Source organism: Bombina bombina, chromosome 6 (genome assembly GCF_027579735.1).
Source record: "Bombina bombina isolate aBomBom1 chromosome 6, aBomBom1.pri, whole genome shotgun sequence".
NCBI lineage: Eukaryota > Metazoa > Chordata > Amphibia > Anura > Bombinatoridae > Bombina > Bombina bombina.
The window spans coordinates 193,675,149-193,693,050 of NC_069504.1; the positions used below are offsets into that span (position 1 = coordinate 193,675,149).

Sequence of the window (17,902 nt, forward strand, 5' to 3'; positions counted from 1 at the left end):
GGAGTTTGAATTTGGTTCTGGGGGCTCTTCAAGCTCCTCCTTTTGAACCTATGCATTCACTGGACATTAAACTACTTTCTTGGAAAGTTTTGTTTCTTTTGGCCATCTCTTCTGCTAGAAGAGTTTCTGAATTATCTGCTCTTTCTTGTGAGTCTCCTTTTCTGATTTTTCATCAGGATAAGGCGGTGTTGCGAACTTCTTTTAAATTTTTACCTAAGGTTGTGAATTCTAACAACATTAGTAGAGAAATTGTGGTTCCTTCATTGTGTCCTAATCCTAAGAATTCTAAGGAGAGATCTTTGCATTCTTTGGATGTAGTTAGAGCTTTGAAATATTATGTTGAAGCTACTAAGAATTTCCGAAAGACTTCTAGTCTATTTGTTATCTTTTCCGGTTCTAGGAAAGGTCAGAAGGCCTCTGACATTTCTTTGGCATCTTGGTTGAAATCTTTAATTCATCATGCTTATGTTGAGTCAGATACAACTCCGCCTCAAAGGATTACAGCTCATTCTACTAGGTCAGTTTCTACTTCCTGGGCGTTCAGGAATGAAGCTTCGGTTGATCAGATTTGCAAAGCAGCAACTTGGTCTTCTTTGCATACTTTTACTAAATTCTACCGTTTTGATGTATTTTCTTCTTCTGAAGCAGTTTTTGGTAGAAAAGTACTTCAGGCAGCTGTTTCAGTTTGATTCTCCTGCTTATAATTTCAGTTTTTTTCATTATAAGATTTAAACTTTATTTTGGGTGTGGATTATTTTCAGCGGAATTGGCTGTCTTTGTTTTATCCCTCCCTCTCTAGTGACTCTTGCGTGGAAGATCCACATCTTGGGTATTCATTATCCCATACGTCACTAGCTCATGGACTCTTGCTAATTACATGAAAGAAAACATAATTTATGTAAGAACTTACCTGATAAATTCATTTCTTTCATATTAGCAAGAGTCCATGAGGCCCACCCTTTTTTGTGGTGGTTATGATTTTTTTGTATAAAGCACAATTATTCCAATTCCTTATTTTTTATGCTTTCGCACTTTTGTCTTATCACCCCACTTCTTGGCTATGCGTTAAACTGATTTGTGGGTGTGGTGAGGGGTGTATTTATAGGCATTTTGAGGTTTGGGAAACTTTGACCCTCCTGGTAGGAATGTATATCCCATACGTCACTAGCTCATGGACTCTTGCTAATATGAAAGAAATGAATTTATCAGGTAAGTTCTTACATAAATTATGTTTTCAATTTCAAAACACATTAAAAATTAATAAAAAAAATATATAATTGGTGCACCACTTTTACTCTGCCCTTTTGTATGAGGAGTAGGAGGAGTTTTGAGGTTCTGGGTTTCTGGTCCTGATCCCTTTTACAAGAGACCATCTTTATTGGTGAAGGACCAACACATTTTACATCTGGCCTGATGATGGTTTATTCTTTTTTTAATCTTTTTTTTTGTTTAGCTTTCTGCAATTTCTTGTACTCAGAAAGGATTACTATTGGGAATCTAGATAGCTCAGAGCATAGTGTTCCTTGTTGTTATGTTAAATTTCACAGGTTGAAATCTTGAGTGAATCAAGTCTCTATGGCCTAGATTTGGAGTTCGGCGGTAAAAGGGCTGCTAACGCTCCGCGGGCTTTTTTCTGGCCGCACCATAAATTTAACTCTGGTATCGAGAGTTTAATCAAATGCTGCGTTAGGCTCCAAAAAAGGAGCGTAGAGCATTTTTACCGCAAATGCAACTCTCGATACCAGAGTTGCTTACGGACGCGGCCGGCCTCAAAAACGTGCTCGTGCACGATTCCCCCATAGGAAACAATGGGGCTGTTTGAGCTGAAAAAAAACCTAACACCTGCAAAAAAGCAGCGTTCAGCTCCTAACGCAGCCCCATTGTTTCCTATGGGGAAACACTTCCTACGTCTGCACCTAACACTCTAACATGTACCCCGTGTCTAAACACCCCTAGCCTTACACTTATTAACCCCTAATCTGCCGCCCCCGCTATCGCTGACCCCTGCATATTTTTTTAAACCCCTAATCTGCCGCTCCGTAAACCGCCGCCACCTACGTTATCCCTATGTACCCCTAATCTGCTACCCCTAACACCGCCGACCCCTATATTATATTTATTAACCCCTAACCTGCCCCCCACAACGTCGCCGACACCTGCCTACACTTATTAACCCCTAATCTGCCGAGCGGACCTGAGCGCTACTATAATAAATGTATTAACCCCTAATCTGCCTCACTAACCCTATCATAAATAGTATTAACCCCTAATCTGCCCTCCCTAACATCGCCGACACCTAACTTCAATTATTAACCCCTAATCTGCCGACCGGAGCTCACCGCTATTCTAATAAATGTATTAACCCCTAAAGCTAAGTCTAACCCTAACACTAACACCCCCCTAAGTTAAATATAATTTAAATCTAACGAAATAAATTAACTCTTATTAAATAAATTATTCCTATTTAAAGCTAAATACTTACCTGTAAAATAAATCCTAATATAGCTACAATATAAATTATAATTATATTATAGCTATTTTAGGATTAATATTTATTTTACAGGCAACTTTGTAATTATTTTAACCAGATACAATAGCTATTAAATAGTTAAGAACTATTTAATAGTTACCTAGTTAAAATAATTACAAATTTACCTGTAAAATAAATCCTAACCTAAGTTATAATTAAAACTAACACTACCCTATCAATAAAATAATTAAATAAACTACCTACAATTACCTACAATTAACCTAACACTACACTATCAAAAAATTAATTAAACACAATTCCTACAAATAAATACAATTAAATAAACTAGCTAAAGTACAAAAAATAAAAAAGAACTAAGTTACAGAAAATAAAAAAATATTTACAAACATAAGAAAAATATTACAACAATTTTAAACTAATTACACCTACTCTAAGCCCCCTAATAAAATAACAAAGCCCCCCAAAATAAAAAATTCCCTACCCTATTCTAAATTAAAAAAGTTACAAGCTCTTTTACCTTACCAGCCCTGAACAGGGCCCTTTGCGGGGCATGCCCCAAGAATTTCAGCTCTTTTGCCTGTAAAAAAAACATACAATACCCCCCCCCCCAACATTACAACCCACCACCCACATACCCCTAATCTAACCCAAACCCCCTTAAAGAAACCTAACACTAAGCCCCTGAAGATCTTCCTACCTTGTCTTCACCATACCAGGTTCACCGATCCGTCCTGGCTCCAACATCTTCATCCAACCCAAGCGGGGGTTGGCGATCCATAATCCGGTCCAGAAGAGGCTCCAAAGTCTTCCTCCTATCCGGCAAGAAGAGGACATCCGGACCGGCAAACATCTTCTCCAAGCGGCATCTTCGATCTTCTTCCATCCGGAGCGAAGCGGCAGGATCCTGAAGACATCCAGCGCGGAACATCCATCCGGACCGACGACTGAACGACGAATGACTGTTCCTTTAAGGGACGTCATCCAAGATGGCGTCCCTCGAATTCCGATTGGCTGATAGGATTCTATCAGCCAATCGGAATTAAGGTAGGAATTTTCTGATTGGCTGATGGAATCAGCCAATCAGAATCAAGTTCAATCCGATTGGCCGATCCAATCAGCCAATCAGATTGAGCTCGCATTCTATTGGCTGATCGGAACAGCCAATAGAATGCGAGCTCAATCTGATTGGCTGATTGGATCAGCCAATCGGATTGAACTTGATTCTGATTGGCTGATTCCATCAGCCAATCAGAAAATTCCTACCTTAATTCCGATTGGCTGATAGAATCCTATCAGCCAATCGGAATTCGAGGGACGCCATCTTGGATGACGTCCCTTAAAGGAACAGTCATTCGTCGTTCAGTCGTCGGTCCGGATGGATGTTCCGCGCTGGATGTCTTCAGGATCCTGCCGCTTCGCTCCGGATGGAAGAAGATCGAAGATGCCGCTTGGAGAAGATGTTTGCCGGTCCGGATGTCCTCTTCTTGCCGGATAGGAGGAAGACTTTGGAGCCTCTTCTGGACCGGATTATGGATCGCCAACCCCCGCTTGGGTTGGATGAAGATGTTGGAGCCAGGACGGATCGGTGAACCTGGTATGGTGAAGACAAGGTAGGAAGATCTTCAGGGGCTTAGTGTTAGGTTTCTTTAAGGGGGTTTGGGTTAGATTAGGGGTATGTGGGTGGTGGGTTGTAATGTTGGGGGGGGGGTATTGTATGTTTTTTTTTACAGGCAAAAGAGCTGAAATTCTTGGGGCATGCCCCGCAAAGGGCCCTGTTCAGGGCTGGTAAGGTAAAAGAGCTTGTAACTTTTTTAATTTAGAATAGGGTAGGGAATTTTTTATTTTGGGGGGCTTTGTTATTTTATTAGGGGGCTTAGAGTAGGTGTAATTAGTTTAAAATTGTTGTAATATTTTTCTTATGTTTGTAAATATTTTTTTATTTTCTGTAACTTAGTTCTTTTTTATTTTTTGTACTTTAGCTAGTTTATTTAATTGTATTTATTTGTAGGAATTGTGTTTAATTAATTTATTGATAGTGTAGTGTTAGGTTAATTGTAGGTAGTTTATTTAATTATTTTATTGATAGGGTAGTGTTAGTTTTAATTATAACTTAGGTTAGGATTTATTTTACAGGTAAATTTGTTATTATTTTAACTAGGTAACTATTAAATAGTTCTTAACTATTTAATAGCTATTGTACCTGGTTAAAATAATTACAAAGTTGCCTGTAAAATAAATATTAATCCTAAAATAGCTATAATATAATTATAATTTATATTGTAGCTATATTAGGATTTATTTTACAGGTAAGTATTTAGCTTTAAATAGGAATAATTTATTTAATAAGAGTTAATTTATTTCGTTAGATAAAAATTATATTTAACTTAGGGGGGTGTTAGTGTTAGGGTTAGACTTAGCTTTAGGGGTTAATACATTTAATAGAATAGCGGTGAGCTCCGGTCGGCAGATTAGGGGTTAATAATTGAAGTTAGGTGTCGGCGATGTTAGAGAGGGCAGATTAGGGGTTAATACTATTTATGATAGGGTTAGTGAGGCGGGTTAGGGGTTAATAACTTTATTATAGTAGCGCTCAGGTCCGCTCGGCAGATTAGGGGTTAATAAGTGTAGGCAGGTGTCGGCGACGTTGAGGGGGGCAGATTAGGGGTTAATAAATATAATATAGGGGTCGGCGATGTTAGGGGTAGCAGATTAGGGGTACATAGGGATAACGTAGGTGGCGGCGATTTGCGGTCGGAAGATTAGGGGTTAATTATTTTAAGTAGCTTGCGGCGACGTTGTGGGGGGCAAGTTAGGGGTTAAGAAATATAATATAGGGGTCGGCGGGGTTAGGGGCAGCAGATTAGGGGTACATAAGTATAACGTAGGTGGCGGTCGGCAGATTAGGGGTTAAAAATTTAAATAGAGTGGCGGCGATGTGGGGGGACCTCGGTTTAGGGGTACATAGGTAGTTTATGGGTGTTAGTGTACTTTAGGGTACAGTAGTTAAGAGCTTTATAAACCGGCGTTAGCCAGAAAGCTCTTAACTCCTGCTATTTTCAGGCGGCTGGAATTTTGTCGTTAGAGCTCTAACGCTCACTTCAGAAACGACTCTAAATACCAGCGTTAGAAAGATCCCATTGAAAAGATAGGATACGCAAATGGCGTAGGGGGATCTGCGGTATGGAAAAGTCGCGGCTGAAAAGTGAGCGTTAGACCCTTTAATCACTGACTCCAAATACCAGCGGGCGGCCAAAACCAGCGTTAGGAGCCTCTAACGCTGGTTTTGACGGCTACCGCCGAACTCCAAATCTAGGCCTATGTGAGGTGCGCAAAGTTCAAAAAGGCGTTCAGTAGGTGAATGTTCCCAAAGTCTTCCGAAGAAGCAGCAGGCAGCACTCTTGAATAGTGAAGGTAGGTGCCTGTAATTCAAAGAGAAAGAAAGAGGCGCCTCATGGGACAGTATCGAAACAACCAGATAAGGCAAACAATGAGACAGCCCGTGATGGGATATACTCATGCATGTCAACAAATAAACAACATAATTGGATGCACAGGACACCGGGCATGTGTCCTGTGCATCCAATTATGTTGTTTATTTGTTGACATGCATTTGTGGAATGCAGTATGTGGGGCGCACCTGTAGGCGCCTTAGAACTAGGTGGGCTGAGCACCAACGCAATATGAAAAATAACTATAGACTTCACAGTGTCTCCAGACACTGTAATAATGCTCATAATGGTGACCTCAAATGCTTTTCTATCAACCCCATCGAACATATATCAAAGTCTCATTTATATAATCGTTTTTTTAGACTCAGGCAGAGGGAGACCTACTGGATTCATGTACTGAAGAGTATGCACCCTGACGGCCTGAATCTATGTATTGATTTGGCCGCCTTTCAGTAACTGGCTCCTTTAGGTCTCCCTCTCCATCAATGAGCCTTGGTCCATGGGACCGAAATCGACAGGTCATGTGTGCATTACCATGCTATCATCAATTATTGGGTTAATCTCACTCTGTTGTAGCTATACACCTGCACTTGGGATATATATATGTTAAAAAAGGGCCATATAAAAGTCTTTCTTAACATATGAGCCTTGATTATAGGACAGCACTATACAGGATATACATCCCTACTAGCCACATTTATTTATAACGTACTATGTTGTTACTATAGCTTATTAATTAGTTATGGTTTGGTGGTGACTTTTGTCACGTCTGAGATCTTTTATCTGAGACTATTTTATATATATATAATATGTATGCTTTTTATAATATATATGCTTGTATGTTAGGATGTATTGGTCTGTCTTATCTGTGAGACTAGAACATATGTCTAGCCAGAAAGGACATTTATTGTATAGGAATGCTCATATGAAATCATTCAATTCTTCAGTTCCTGGTTGTACTGACGCTTTCATATACACATGTAGAATGTTATTTTTATCCCAAGTTGTTACATCCAGGACCAATGAAGTTGTCTAATATCTTGATCAATTGTGCACATATTTTATTATTTTTATCTGAGTTGTGATATGTATATGTTTTAATACTATATAATGTTTAAATTTTAAATATATCTGAAAGCCGATGTGGCTCACGTCACACACACACCCATTCTATAGGACGAATGTGAATGGCCATGAACCAATTCGTGTTTGGCTCTCTGATTGGCTTCCTATAGGGGTGTGTGAGTGAGGTCAGCATTTGATAGGTTATTAAACACTATAAGTAGAGCAAGTTGTGAGATAGGCATTATCAGCCTGATGAAACGACCCGTAGGTCGAGAAACGCGTTGCTGTTTGCCATTTGTTTTTAATCAACTCAATAAACACGAGTTTTTATCCATATCACTTCTTGCTCTTCATTATCCTGATCTATCATTCTGATTGGTCTGCTGACCTGCCTGTTCAAACGTGAAGCCTGGCATTGGCTACTCTCGGAACAGTTTTGACGTCCGATGCTGACTCTCTGCGGCCGCTGATTGGCTGAACGTACCCTGTGACCTGACGTCTCCACGCACTGTTGTGTTTGTCTGTCGGGCGACCTAAAGTCCCGTCCCGCTCTACTAGGCATCCTCATATGCAGCTATCCTTGTGAGTATATCCCATCACGGGCTGTCTCATTGTTTGCCTTATCTAGTTGTTTCGATACTGTCCCATGAGGCGCCTCTTTCTTTCTCTTTGAATTACAGGTTGAAATCTTACTTGGAACAGTTTTTATAACTTGAAAAAACTGTATAGTAAATGTACATTTGTTTGTTATTTGATTATTCTGATAAATATGCTGTGTGTTACATGGATTCTATTCAATTCTCAATGGTATGTTTCCCTAAAAAGCACTGGCATTTAATAATGTTGCATATTAATGTGAAATATGTCTTCATGAACTGTAACTGTTCCTATGCATCAATCAAATCACTTCTATGAAAATAAGACATTATTTTGGAAATATCCAGGTATGAAAGTTGTGATTAGATAAACAAATATAAATACTTTTATAAACTATATAGCCAAAAGTATGTGGACATCTCTACTAATTAGTGCGTTCAGCTGTTTCAGTCACATTGCTCATAGGTGCATAAAACCCAGCACATAACCATGAAATCTCCTTAGACATTGGCAGTACAATGGCTCGTACTTAAGAGATTAGTGACTTTAAATGAGACATTGTCATAGAATACCACCTTTGACACAAATTAGTTTGTGAAATGTCTGCCCTGCTACTGTCCCAGTCAATTGTAAGTGTTATTATTGTGAATTGGTAGCATCTAGGAGAAAAAAGACCCTAGCCACGAAGTGGCAGACCACGCAAACTCACAGAGTGGGGCTGCCGAGTGCTGAAGCACGTAAAAAAAGCCAATCATTATTGCATCACTCACTATAGAGTTCTAAACTTCCTTTGGAAGCAACATCAGCACAATAACTATGTGTCAGGAGCTTCATCTCTAGTAGTGTAAAGCACGCTGCCATTGGACTCTAAAACAGTGGAAACATGTTCTCTGGAGTGATGAATTATACTTCACTATCTGGCAGTCTGATGGAAGAATCTGGGTGTCACAGATGCCAGGAGAAAGCTACCTACTTGAATACATAGCGCCTAAAGTTTGGTGGAAGAGGGATAATGATCTGGTGCTGTTTTTAAGGGTTTGGGCTAGGCATTTTAGACAACTGGGTACCTCTAACTTTATGGCAACAGTTTGGGGAAGGCTGTTTTTGTTCCAGCATGACTTTGCCCCTCTGCACAAACCAAGGTCCATGAAGACATAGTTTGACAATTTTGGTGCAGAGGAATTTGAGAGGTCTGCACAAAGCCCTGGCCTCAAGCCGATTGAACACCTTTGGGATGAATTGAAATGTCAATTTGAGCTAGACTTTCTTGTCCAACCTAAGTGTCTGACCTAACAAATGCTTTTTTGCCTGAATGGGCACAAATTCCCACAGACATATTCCAAAATGTTGTGGAAAGCCTTCCCAGAAGAGTAACAGCTGTTATTGCTGCAAAGTTGGTGGTGAGGCAACTCCATATTAATGCCCTTGTTTTGGAATGGGATGCCCAACAAGCTCATATAGGGGGAGAGTAAGGTGTCCATATACTTTTGGCCATATAGGGCTAGATTACAAGTGAAGATCTAATGTATTATTTGCCCATTTACAGGTGCATGATAAATAACCAGCCATAACAAGTAGCTGGTTATTGCTACCGCGAGCTCACAGTAGCAATTAGCGCTCCAAAAATTAACCAGAGATCAGATCTCTGGTTAATTTTCAAAATGTCCCCCAATTGCCCCCTAAAATTATAGTGTGTGTTTTTTAAATTAAAAAATAAGCATTTTTTTATTATTATTTTTTTTAAAATACACAAAGCAGTTTTTAGGGCTTAAATTGAGCAGATGTGGGGTGTTAGGAAAAAAAGTACTGAAAGTGCCTTTACATTATGGTCTATGGGGACTGTGTGTTCTCTATAAATATATATGTATATATATATACGAGGCTCCCATTGGAGTCTATGGAAGCACGCTCTCGTAAGCACAAATCTTCCCTGCAAACTAACGCGAGGGTGCGTTTGCATTGTGCTCAATTTGTAATACCAACACACATTTGCGTGCGCTGTTATTACTGAGTGGAGTGCAAATATTGCACCCGTGTAAGCTATAGTTTGCGTTCCACTCGTAATCTTGCCCATAGTGTATAATATTATGAGTTATATATTTTAGTCAATTATTATACTTTTTCTCTGTGACATCTGCACATGTTTTTATGATAATAGTATTGAAGATACATGTTTTCACCCCTTATCCTTTTATACTTACCTAATAATAATATTGAACAGAATGCAACTATGAGTGTAGCTATGACTGCTATGACGAGAAGACTGAAGAAAATAGACTGGCTTCTTCTGTTAGTCCATGAGTCCGGTACATGCACATCTGAACTGTTTTCATCATATTCCTCTACAAGACAGAGAGCATCATAGGTTTCAACGTAACATACGAAACAGAATAGAAGAGATCACTGGCTAATTATGCCTTTCTACCTGTAGAGTCCTTTGTATAAAAGTGCACTTACTACTTACTATTATTATTATTACTACTAACATTTATAAGAGTTCCCAAATTGCGCAGCACTGGGTACAAAATGACATTGATTCTCAGAAAAAAAAGAGTAATAACGATTTATAAAACAAACTTAATAAAACAAATAAAATATAAATGGAGGAGGGTCGTGCTCCAAAAAGATTGTGATTTTCACTCAAATGCAGGGGACTTCCAGGGATGGTTCTAGACCTTAAAAATTAAAGGAGCTTAGAAAGGTTCCCACACAGCTACTGGTCAAGGTTGGAGTCGTACTGCCCAGAGCATCATCAATTTATACTAATTCCTGCTTTTCTCAGTGATTTTTAACCTTTTTTTAGCCGTGGCACACTTTTGTTACATTAAAAAGTCCTGTGGCACACCACCATCCCAAAATGTTAAAAAAAATCGCACATTGTAGCCTAATACAGCATATATATATATATACACATACACACAAACACACACATACTGTATGTATTGTGCTGTTATGCCATGCCTCCTACAAACTACCCCTGCACTGGGAGTAAAAAACAAGCAAAGTTTAAAAAATATGTCACACTGTTGTCAGTCTGCCGTGGCACACCTGAGGATCTCTCACGGCACACTGGTTGAAAAACACTGCTTTTCTGATTTAAACTCCCATTGTGGTGCTATATACTTTTACTCTTTTTGCCCTTCTAGAGCAAAGGACATGAAAAAAGTGAATGCCTTGCAAATGCATGGTTGCTGACACCTTTGAGAATTGGAGGTGCTATGATTGGAGGTGTCTAGCATCCCCTAGAAACACCACTGAGGTCATTGTCTCATATAAGTAATGTACTCCTTTAATATCTGCTAAAATATAATAATAATACAAATAATAATAATAGCAACAACAATAATACAAATAATAATAACTAGTACTTTGCATACTTCATTCCAACATTGTGCAGACTTACTAAATATATTATCTCTTTCATTGGTACAGAGGTTTAACTTGTTTAAGTTGTTAAGAGAATCGGCTGCATAAAGTTTTCTGTTTTCATTAAATTCCAGGAAATCAATTTTGACAGAAGAATTCATTGCATCTGTAAAAAATAAATAAAACAGAAATTGTGTCTTTATTACTGGCGTCAGTGTAAAGCATTATTATATTCTCTAGTATCAGCTTGTCCTAATGAAGCAATATCTCATAAGCAAAATCCACTTTAAATATCTATGAGGACCTCTAGTCCTTCTGAGAAACATGGGGAGAAGGGGACCTCTAAGACAAACAAATAACATAGGTAACTCTTAAATAAATTAACAAACCTGCCAGGAACAACATGAGGTTACTATTGGGAAATACATAAAAAAAATATAACAAGGAGAAGTGTCCGAACCGTGACCTAACATGGTCGCACTTTTCCTGAGCTCCTACTGAAATCTGAATAATCCGCTGGCTATAAGAGAAATCCCACAGCGCAAGAATATCTCTTATTTTCTATAAGATCATACTGCCTAGCAGCTTTCTATTTCTTGGAAGATTGCACTGTATTTTTGAAGTTTGAGCGCGGCATTGGACGATAAAGGCCTAGAGTGGCGGCTAACACATAGGCAGTGTAATCAAGTAATCGAGTAATCAAGGGTTCCTGTCTACATTGGACGAAGCAACACCTATGTACCGACATCCATATACCTCTTATATATCTAAAGTTATGATACTAAACTGCATTTGTCAAGGAATTGCCCTGCACGCTGAATATCCCGGAAGTTTATGGACGCGTGATAAATAACCAGTGCTCCGAAAATTAACCAGAGATTAGATCTCTGGTTAATTTTCAAAATATCTCCCAATTGCCCCAAAAATAAAGTATATTGTAGTTTTTTATTTTTAAAAAATGTAGCATTTTTTGTTTAATAAAAAAAAAATGCACAAAGCAGTTTTTATGGGTTAAAGTTGGCATCTGTGGGGTGTTAGAAAAAAAAACCTCACTGAAAAGTTACATTGCGTTCTATAGGAACCGTGTGTTCCCAGTAAATATATATGTATATGCTTATATACATATATATTTAAATTTGCTGCCTATCACTGCTCGACTTACCCTCTTCACTGCGCTAGGTTCTCATGCCATCCCATTGGAACCTATGGAAGTGCGCAAAGCTTCTGTGCATTGCACCTAACTTGTAATACCAGCGCATATTTGCGTGTGCTAGTATTACTGAGTGGAGCACAAATAGCACGCTCGCTTAAGCGATATTTTGCGCTCCACTCGTAATCTGGACCTTAAATTTTTGAGAAAGTGCTATTGCATTGTGTTTTTATTTCGAACATATTGATTATGCATTTCTATATTTAAAGGTCCATTAAATGGGGGACAAATTCTAGAGTAAAAAATGAAAACAGTATTTTACAGATGAATCGTAATTTGCATTTAGAGAGATACTTTTACTGGGAATCTGTACCTAGGCTAGATGGTAATATTCCTCAGGCGTTCTATCAGGAGACAGAGATCTAAGGTATACATCCACTACACCAATAGATGATCTTTTAAGAAAAAATGAGGAGAGAAACTTCAGTACTTCATACTACTCAATACTTAATCACTTTAGATATTGGGAGCTATGTCACCACAATTGGTCTCACTTATGCAAGTAACAAGTTTTTAAAATCCCCAATCCCCACAGAAAGTCATGTTTATTTACTAGTTTCATTACACATTAAACACTAAATACATGCTAGATACTGTATAATGATGAATTCAAAAGAAAAGATTAGTCTAAGAATAACATGTAGATGTGTTTTTTTTTAAAGTTTATTAGTTGCTTAAATAGTGACAAAATAAGTGTAATGTTTTAGTGTCTATAAAACAATAGGCCATGTTCTAACTTCTGGCCAATTAGGGACAATTATAAATAGGTCACTAGAGTGTGTAGCCAATGACTGTGTGGAATATAAGAGTGTTTTGCACTTCCATTTCTAACAGGAACTGAAAAGCTCACTATTCCAGAATGGAATTACAGGGGAAAAAATAAATAATGAAAGTGTACTGCAATTTTTTTATATATTTATACAGTTTATCGTTTTATATTACCAAATGAAAGTGTTTAATGTCCCTTTAAAGTGAAAGTAAAGTCAGCGTAATCATTATTAAGAAATGAAATTTATATAGAATATAAAGGTAAGTTTAAGGCATTCTTTTGTTGAGATTGTTTTGGAAAATATTTTTTTTTGCCAATTTAGTTTCCCCAAGTCTATTGGCGTTCCTCCACATGCAATAAAAATTTTTTTTTTTTACTGTGACCAATTCAGCCATATCTAAGGGATTGGTTCCCCCTTTGGCTTCTAAATATCTAGGATAACGGTCCACGGCTTGTAATGTGGATGCCGCTAAATCCGAACTCTCTTTGTCTCTCAAAGCGCGTTCATGAAAGCAGCATGTGCATTAAAAAAGGGAATCCCCTACTATCGTCAGATCACTTACACGGAGCAGTCTAGCTAGCAGTGTAGTCTAGCTAAGAAAAAACTGAAGGCAACACTATTAACTATTTTGTGTATATTCACAGTCTAAATTGGGAATATATATCGGTCTAAAAATATTAAATATTTTTACATATAGATAAAATAAAAACTAAATAGGAGCTAGAAAGAAAGTAATGATTTATAACACATATATATATATATATATATATATATATATATATTCAAATTGGATGTACCTATTAAATATAATATTTATTTTTAGGCACTATGTTCAATATTGATTGTCAATGACATATGTTGATTCTTCTTTTCAAATCGTTATTGTGCTTTTATTAGTAATAATTTTTTTTACATAAGAGAACAGTATATATAGTAAGTAAAATATACTTACCATATAATTTTTGCTCGTTTTAGTCTATGAGGAATCACTCAATGCCGAGACGCTGTTAGGATGATCTCCGCTAACATACGGCTAGATTTAGAGTTTTGTCAATAACGACCCGCGTAGCTAACGCATGCTTTTTTTTCCCCGCACCTTTTAAATACCGCTGGTATTTAGAGTTCACAGAATGGCTGCGTTTTCAGTGCGTTAGGATCCAAAAAGGGAGCGTAGAGCATAATTTACCGCTACTGCAACTCTCAATACCAGCGGTGCTTACGGACGCGGCCAGCTTCAAAAACGTGCTTGTGCACGATTCCCCCATAGGAAACAATGGGGCTGTTTGAGCTGAAAAAAAACTAACACCTGCAAAAAAGCAGCGTTGAGCTCTTAACGCAGCCCCATTGCTTCCTATGGGGAAACACTTCCTAAGTCTGCACCTAACACCCTAACATGTACCCCGAGTCTAAACACCCCTAACCTTACACTTATTAACCCCTAATCTGCCGCCCCCGCTATCGCTGACCCCTGCATATTATTTTTAACCCCTAATCTGCCGCTCCGTACACTGCCACAACCTACATTATAGCTATGTACCTCTAATCTGCTGCCCCTAACACCGCCGACCCCTATATTATATTTATTAACCCCTAATCTGCCCCCCACAACGTCACCGCCAGATACCTACAATTATTAACCCCTAATCTGCCGACCGGACCTCACCGCTACTATAATAAAGTTATTAACCCCTAATCCGCATCACTAACCCTATAAGAAATAGTATTAACCCCTAATCTGCCCTCCCTAACATCGCCGATACCTAACTTCAATTATTAAACCCTAATCTGCCGACCGGACCTCGCCGCCACTCTAATAAATGTATTAACCCCTAAAGCTAAGTCTAACCCTAACACTAACACCCCCTAAATAAAATATAATTTTATTCTAACGAAATAAATTAACTCTTATTAAATAAATTATTCCTATTTAAAGCTAAATACTTACCTGTAAAATAAACCCTAATATAGCTGCAATATAAATTAAAATTATATTGTAGCTATTTTAGGATTTATATTTATTTTACAGGCAACTTTGTATTTATTTTAACCAGGTACAATAGCTATTAAATAGTTAATAACTATTTAATAGCTACCTAGTTAAAATAATTACAAAATTACCTGTAAAATAAATCCTTTACAATTAAACCTAACACTACACTAGCAATAAATTAATTAAATAAAATACCTACAATTATCTACAATTAAACCTAACACTACACTATCATTAAATAAATTAAATAAAATACCTACAATTAAATACAATTAAATAAACTAACTAAAGTACAAAAAATAAAAAGAACTAAGTTGCAAAAAATAAAAAAATATTTACAAACATTAGAAAAATATTACAACAATTTTAAACTACTTACACCTACTCTAAGCCCCCTAATAAAATAACAAAGCCTCCCAAAATAAAAAAATGCCCTACCCTATTCTAAAATTAAAATAGAAAAGCTCTTTTACCTTACCAGCCCTTAAAAGGGCCATTTGCGGGGCATGCCCCAAAGAATTCAGCTCTTTTACCTGTAAAAAAAAACATACAATACCCCCCCAACATTACAACCCACCACCCACATACCCCTAATCTAACCCAAACCCCCCTTAAATAAACCTAACACTAAGCCCCTGAAGATCTTCCTACCTTATCTTCACCACACCGTGTATCAGCGATCCGTCCAGGCTCCGATGTCTTGATCCAAGCCCAAGCTGGGGGCTGAAGACATCCATCCTCCGACTGAAGTCTTGATCCAAGCGGGCAGAAGAGGACATCCGGATCGGCAAACATCTTCATCCAGGAGGCATCTTCTATGTTCTTCCATCCGATGACGAGCGGCTGATCTTCAAGACCTCCAGTGCGGATCCATCCTCTTCTTCCGACGACTAGACGACGAATGAAGGTTCCTTTAAGGGACGTCATCCAAGATGGCGTCCCTAGAATTCTGATTGGCTGATAGGATTCTATCAGCCAATCGGAATTAAGGTAGGAAAATTCTGATTGGCTGATGGAATCAGCCAATCAGATTCAAATTCAATCCGATTGGCTGATCCAATCAGCCAATCAGATTGAGCTTGCATTCTATTGGCTGTTCCGATCAGCCAATAGAATGCGAGCTCAATCTGATTGGCTGAGAATCCTATCAGCCAATCGGAATTCGAGGGACGCCATCTTGGATGACGTCCCTTAAAGGAACCTTCATTCGTCTTCTAGTCGTCGGAAGAAGAGGATGGATCTGCGCTGGAGGTCTTGAAGATCAGCCGCTCATCATCGGATGGAAGAACATAGAAGATGCCTCCTGGATGAAGATGTTTGCCGGTCCGGATGTCCTCTTCTGCCCGCTTGGATCGAGACTTCACCCGGAGGATGGATGTCTTCAGCCCCCCGCTTGGGCTTGGATCAAGACATCGGAGCCTGGACGGATCGCTGATACCCGGTGTGGTGAAGATAAGGTAGGAAGATCTTCAGGGGCTTAGTGTTAGGTTTATTTAAGGGGGGTTGGGTTAGATTAGGGGTATGTGGGTGGTGGGTTGTAATGTTGGGGGGGTATTGTATGTTTTTTTTTTACAGGCAAAAGAGCTGAATTCTTTGGGGCATGCCCCGCAAATGGCCCTTTTAAGGGCTGGTAAGGTAAAAGAGCTTTTCTATTTTAATTTTAGAATAGGGTAGGGCATTTTTTTATTTTGGGGGCTTTGTTATTTTATTAGGGGGCTTAGAGTAGGTGTAATTAGTTTAAAATTCTTGTAATATTTTTCTAAGCCCCTGAAGATCTTCCTACCTTATCTTCACCACACCGGGTATCAGCGATCCGTCCAGGCTCCGATGTCTTGATCCAAGCCCAAGCTGGGGGCTGAAGACATCCATCCTCCGACTGAAGTCTTGATCCAAGCGGGCAGAAGAGGACATCCGGATCGGCAAACATCTTCATCCAGGAGGCATCTTCTATGTTCTTCCATCCGATGATCTTCAAGACCTCCAGCGCGGATCCATCCTCTTCTTCCGACGACTAGACGACGAATGAAGGTTCCTTTAAGGGACGTCATCCAAGATGGCGTCCCTAGAATTCCGATTGGCTGATAGGATTCTATCAGCCAATTGGAATTAAGGTAGGAAAATTCTGATTGGCTGATGGAATCAGCCAATCAGATTCAAGTTCAATCCGATTGGCTGATCCAATCAGCCAATCAGATTGAGCTTGCATTCTATTGGCTGTTCCGATCAGCCAATAGAATGCAAGCTCAATCTGATTGGCTGAGAATCCTGAATTCGAGGGACGCCATCTTGGATGACGTCCCTTAAAGGAACCTTCATTCGTCGTCTAGTTGTCGGAAGAAGAGGATGGATCTGCGCTGGAGGTCTTGAAGATCAGCCGCTCATCATCGGATGGAAGAACATAGAAGATGCCTCCTGGATGAAGATGTTTGCCGGTCCGGATGTCCTATTCTGCCCGCTTGGATCGAGACTTCACCCGGAGGATGGATGTCTTCAGCCCCCCGCTTGGGCTTGGATCAAGACATCGGAGCCTGGACGGATCGCTGATACCCGGTGTGGTGAAGATAAGGTAGGAAGATCTTCAGGGGCTTAGTGTTAGGTTTATTTAAGGGGGGGTTGGGTTAGATTAGGGGTATGTGGGTGGTGGGTTGTAATGTTGGGGGGGGTATTGTATGGGGTTTTTTTACAGGCAAAAGAGCTGAATTCTTTGGGGCATGCCCCGCAAATGGCCCTTTTAAGGGCTGGTAAGGTAAAAGAGCTTTTCTATTTTAATTTTAGAATAGGGTAGGGCATTTTTTTATTTTGGGGGCTTTGTTATTTTATTAGGGGGCTTAGAGTAGGTGTAATTAGTTTAAAATTGTTGTAATATTTTTCTAATGTTTGTAAATATTTATTTTTTTTGTAACTTAGTTCTTTTTTATTTTTTGTACTTTAGTTAGTTTATTTAATTGTATGTATTTTATTTAA

At 38.8% G+C, this 17,902-nt stretch overlaps 1 protein-coding gene across 2 annotated transcripts in view; it reads right to left on the reverse strand.

Annotated features, from left to right (window-relative positions):
- The window catches only part of LSMEM1 (leucine rich single-pass membrane protein 1), an 86,194-nt gene that overhangs the window by 11,897 nt on the left and 56,395 nt on the right, over positions 1-17,902 (reverse strand). For both annotated transcript variants that reach the window (XM_053719776.1, XM_053719775.1), the window contains 2 exons: positions 11,006-11,134; positions 9,804-9,944 (listed from right to left, as the gene is read on the reverse strand). In XM_053719776.1, the coding sequence (XP_053575751.1) occupies positions 9,804-9,944; positions 11,006-11,129 (265 nt within the window). In that variant the 5' untranslated portion in view covers positions 11,130-11,134. The remainder of the gene's footprint in view (positions 1-9,803; positions 9,945-11,005; positions 11,135-17,902) is intronic.